This window comes from Chelonoidis abingdonii, chromosome 11, assembly GCF_003597395.2.
Source record: "Chelonoidis abingdonii isolate Lonesome George chromosome 11, CheloAbing_2.0, whole genome shotgun sequence".
Classification (NCBI taxonomy): domain Eukaryota; kingdom Metazoa; phylum Chordata; order Testudines; family Testudinidae; genus Chelonoidis; species Chelonoidis abingdonii.
The window spans coordinates 8,731,567-8,736,882 of NC_133779.1; the positions used below are offsets into that span (position 1 = coordinate 8,731,567).

Below are 5,316 nucleotides of genomic sequence, written 5' to 3' on the forward strand. Positions count from 1 at the left end.
TACAGTTGTTACGTGAACAAGAACACACTCAGTCCGTCAAGAGCAGCACGGAAATATCCAACAGAAACTGATATCTGTCCATGAGCTACAAACGAGCGTGGAAACACACATACGCGACCACATCCTTGATACCCTGAAAGATAGGGAGCCGATAAGCTTACCGGCTGCCACTGATACTGAGTTCCGAGAGAGGCAGTCGTAGTGCGTACTGCCCGTAAGACACGCATCTACCATCTGATTGGGGGGTGTTGTAGTATACTAGCCAAGTACTTTCGGGTAGCGGGGTGTGATGTTGAGCTGGGTTATGACGACGCTAGCGCTATGCGGATTTGGATAGTATGGTTATGTCTTCCGTGGAGTCGGTTGTTAGAGACTGACTTAGTCGGGAGCATAGCCGACGTTGCAGATAATAAGTCCGTACTGCTTATGAGAGTGTGGCGTAAGCAGGCGAGTCCAGGTGAGATTTCAGGTGGGCGCGTGGGCAGGAGGGTGGGGTTGGATTGGACGGATTGTTCGTACGTATGGCCTTATTGGAAGAGCGAGAAGCCTCAGTATGTGATGGGACGGGCATGGCTAGCACATAATGCTCCTATCGTCCCTCGACCTCTCATGACAATTATTAAAAACGTGCAAGCGATTTAAGCGCACCAGATCGTGAATCACATGTGCAACGTGATTCTCCGCTGACAGCTGAGCTCCTCGTGCGATATGCGAGGAGCGCCGAGCAGCGAGTTCATTCTGATCAAAAACATCAGCTACACACTGGATGATAGGCTACCAACACTCCTGCTGGCACCATGATACAGCGAGCGCTAACCACCTGACAACTCAGGAATATTTCTCAGGAATGCCAACTGAGAGAGCGCGCGATGGGACTTGCTTTAATTTATCTCTTCCATCTTTGATTCCTGGGGTGGCATCATAAATGGTTCAGCAATAACATATTCTTAATTGCTTGCTGCGCATTCCAATTGGCCGGCATTGACCATGGAAGTGTAAACGATATGTTATCTTGGAAACAAAAACTGACAATGCTGGTCATTCAAAAGTCACTAACGGTATCGAGTACGAGTGGGACTAGAGATACCCTGAAGAACTTATCTTGTCCCATAATCTCATGGGGCTCAATTGGTCATGTTGTAAACACTGGCACAAAACTCCTCCGCGCCAGACCATGACGATGGTGGAGAGAGCGTGCAAATATAGCTATTAAGACTCTAAAGAGTGATGCTGTACTGGGGGCAGAGTCCCTAGTACGATTATAGCCAGGGTCAACACACACACTGTCGGATGGTAAGAGGAGTCAAGGGAGACCAGGGAGAGGGGAGCATGTGTTTATATAGCCATATATATATAACTCCAACGATAATAGGACGGAGTACGTGTTATGGAGGACTAGGAGAAACCGGCTATCTTCTATATCTCTATATAGATTATCTAGCTGCGTCGGTATATATCTCCCTGTCCTTCAAAATTACAATACTCAAACAGCTGCGGCACAGGTGAGAGTTCATATAGGGTAGAGCAAAATGGTCAGACCGAAGACTGCAGAAGGAAAGAGAGATACCACCCACAGTCTTGACTACCTTTGCCACTGGACCATAGGTTCATCTTCCACACCAAGATTTCTCGTGGGGCTGCCTGGTGTGCAATCAGCTATCCGTAGCGCCTACGTGCCCTTAATTAAACTATCACGGACATCAGACATTCTTTCACCAAGAAAGATCTTTCCACAAGAACGACCACTTATTCATTTCCCACCCTTGACTCTTCTGGACATAATAGAGACAGTCCTGATGGATGACAGGGATTGAGCGGAGTGGGCAACGGCATGGCAGAATTATAGACATGGAGTGATCACTCACCTGAGAAGAAGAAGGTCCCTAGCTACTACAGACCCACAACACAGCGCGGTGACCTGAAGATGGTCCATCATGTGCGACCTGAACTGGAAGAGGGGTTAGGGCATTTTCGGCAGCACGCTCATTGACTGGCAGGCCTTTTTACGGAACATCTCTGCTCACCCATACGTGGGGAAGGGCTAGAAACAGGTGCCTCTCAACATAGCTATCTCACCATCTGACTGAGGAACTGTGGTCAAGCAGGATCATCCGCAGTGCTGTAAACCAAATGTGTTCTTGCTAAACTTGGAATTGTTTCGTAGCCCATTCTGCTAGACCGAATCTAACATGAAAGACCCCCCAATGCAGATAACAGGCAGTTGTTGGACCAAATCTGGAGCTTTCAGCGAAAACTGAACATCTTGAGTAGCCCCTCTGAACAATCGACCATCCACTCTGGCTCATCCATAGCAAACGATGTGCAGATGAGACAGCACTTGTGATGAACGGGATTAGAGAGTGGCAGTGACACTTGTTTTGGAAAGCGAAAGCACAGTCAAGTGACACGGCAAATACATCGTGTTTAGACTTTGCACATCAAACTTGCTCATCAGACACTGTCAAATGGCACCTGACTAGAGCTCGTTCGCAGCATCGAGCGCCTTAAGATCCTCTTGGATTTCCAATTGGTCAATAAGGCATTTGCCACTATCGTAGTTGAGGCATTTGCCAGCCGAGAACATACTGTTGACGAGTGCTGGGGTAAGAGAACGAGAGAATCTTTCTTAACCCCTGTCTTTGACTATAATTTTGGTCCATCCATGTCCAGAAAACAGGTAAGAAAATACCTCTAGGACCTTACCATAAGAGTTTCTGGGCCTCAAGAATTCTATGCGGTGTATGGAGTAGCACGCGAATATGGGAAGGAAGGAGTGGGCACGATCCAATCCCAGAGGCGATCGGCTTCTAACTCAGCATTTGCAGTCAGAGCAAACGAACCTTGTGATCACAACTCAGAAGAAATCCAACGTTCCCCCGTCCTTCTGGCCCGTCTGTAGGAATCTATGAATCATAAGACAAGCTCGCCTCGCATGCCCATCCAAGATGAAGTCTGTTTAAACTGACGTTGGTCGATCATACAGATAGACTGATTAAGAGTCTGTCAGGCAGTGTGGCTGCAAACATTTAATGTAACCCCTCCTAAGACTTATCAAGTGACCAAGCTCATTACGCACCCCACAACATTTGCCAGTCTGATGGCAGTACAGTTGCTGAAAGTCGTCCTCAGTGAAGACAATTACATTAGCTATGGCAAGAGCTAGCAGCAGGGGGAGCCTTGACGGATTTTTTACTAGTGCCTTTTTATGTAATTCTTGGTGGAGTGAATTTTGCGTAACTTGTTGATGAGGCATAAGTTCTTAGTGACTCATAAGCTAAAATATGAAGAAATTTTAATGGCCATCCCCTACTTTTATATTAATGCGTGTAATGCCAAGTAAAATTGAGACCTCTAAGATAGATTTGCATTATGGTTCCTGATTCTCAAAGGACTTAATATATATGGATCACTCTAATGAGTCTGTTACTGGATTTCAATATCGAGAGATAGCACACTATGTCATGATTTATCGTCAGCGTGTGGCTGCATCATAATGAACCCTCCAGCTTTAGTGAGACGAGGCTCGTAGCAACTTCAGTAATAACATAGGGGGGGGAAACCCAACAAAGATCTTTCATCGCTGAAAATAGACTTAAGACTGTACAGAATCACAGAATTGCGTGTTATAAGACCGCAGAGGAGCAAGGATGGGGAGAACGGTGTGAGAAAATAATGGAAAGTGTATTTTGCCCCCGTGCAGCATATTTAAACACTAAGAACTAGGGTGTAGATCACACATGAGCGTATAGTTCAACCCAATGCAAGACATTTATATGTGCGTCAGTCAAGTGGATTAAAACACAAATGCACAAGTGCGCAGTATATTGAACGGCTAGCGCACATGTATATTACATTGGTGGACGTGCAGGTAAATGAACCGGTGATGTTGTGGCTGATCTGGTTAGGTCCTGTGATGGTGTCACTGGTATAGATGAACTGGATGTTTATATGGGTTACCAGAAAATCTAATTACAGTAGTGAGGATTGTTTTTAATAAAGTATTGGAAGGGCTCTAAAACTTTCTGATCTACATCACAAAATATGTGTAGGTGCTGGATGTCAGGAAGAAACTTTCCCTGGAAGCAAGTTATCTCATAGCTGCCTGTTGAAGGGCTTCTTCCACCTTTCTCTCCAGCATCGGAAACTGGCTACTGGGCTGGAAAGAATACAGGTCTTACCCAGTCTGGCAGTGCCTATCTTCCCATCAGTGATGTAAATCCAAGGCTTTGTTTTTGATGATCTTCCTTGAGATCCTGGGAGTCTCTAGACGTGCACTGAGAGCAGAGAGATGTCTTGATAAATATAATCTAGTTTCCTGTTCTTTTTCCTTTCAGGAAGGAAAGTTGAAAACTCCTGGGACCTGCCCAGTACATTATCTCAGCTGTCAATGACACCAAATCCAATTCTGCAGTGTTACTTCTCACCGGGATACCTGGGTTGGAAGACGTCCATCTCTGGATCTCTATGTCTTTCTGCTTAATGTATGTTGTTTCAATAGTAGGAAATTCAGTCATTCTGTTCATTATAAAAACAGATCCAAACCTCCATGAGCCCATGTACATTTTTCTTTCTTTGTTGGCCATGAGAGATCTTGGCTTATTGGTAAGCACCATGCCAACGATACTGGGCATATTCTTGTATAAATCTAAGGAGATCAGCTTCAATGCTTGTTTTGCTCAGCTGTTTTTCATCCACTCGCTTTCATGCATTGAATCATCCATGCTCTTGTTGATGGCCTTTGACCGCTTTGTCGCAATCTGCAATCCTTTAAGATATGCGTCCATCTTAACCCCCACCCCCAAAATAGCCAAGATGGGACTGGTGTGTATGCTAAGGGCAGTGGCCCTAATATTCCCACTCCCCTCTCTCCTGAAACAGTTCCAATACTGTCAAGCTAATGTCCTCTCCCATTCCTTCTGTGTGCACCAAGAGGTCATGAAGTTAGCTTGTTCAGATATCACAGTCAACCGCATCTATGGCTTGTCTATTGCACTCTTGACAGTGGGGTTAGACTCGCTGCTCATCTGCCTCTCTTATGTGATGATCCTCAGAACAGTGCTGAGCATCACATCTCACATGGAGTCCCTCAGGGCCCTGAACACCTGTGTGGCCCACCTCTGTGCTGTCTTGCTTTTCCACACACCAAGGCTTGGCTTGCCTGTGATACACAGATTCGGGAATAGCTCTTCTCGCTGGCTTCAGATTTTCCTGGGATATGTATACCTACTGGTCCCGCCTCTGATGAATCCAATCGTGTACAGCGTGAAAAGCAAACACCTTCGTGTGAGGATAATCAGGGTGTTCTTCAAGTGACAG

At 45.8% G+C, this 5,316-nt stretch overlaps 1 protein-coding gene across 1 annotated transcript; it reads left to right on the forward strand.

Moving 5' to 3' along the window:
* Positions 1–321: 321 nt before the first annotated feature.
* LOC116823161 (olfactory receptor 51G2-like) lies at positions 322–5,313 on the forward strand. Its single transcript, XM_032777547.1, has 3 exons — positions 322–457; positions 2,481–2,677; positions 4,369–5,313. Exons 1-3 carry the CDS (start codon positions 322–324, stop codon positions 5,311–5,313), a joined length of 1,278 nt encoding a protein of 425 aa, XP_032633438.1.
* Positions 5,314–5,316: the final 3 nt, after the last annotated feature.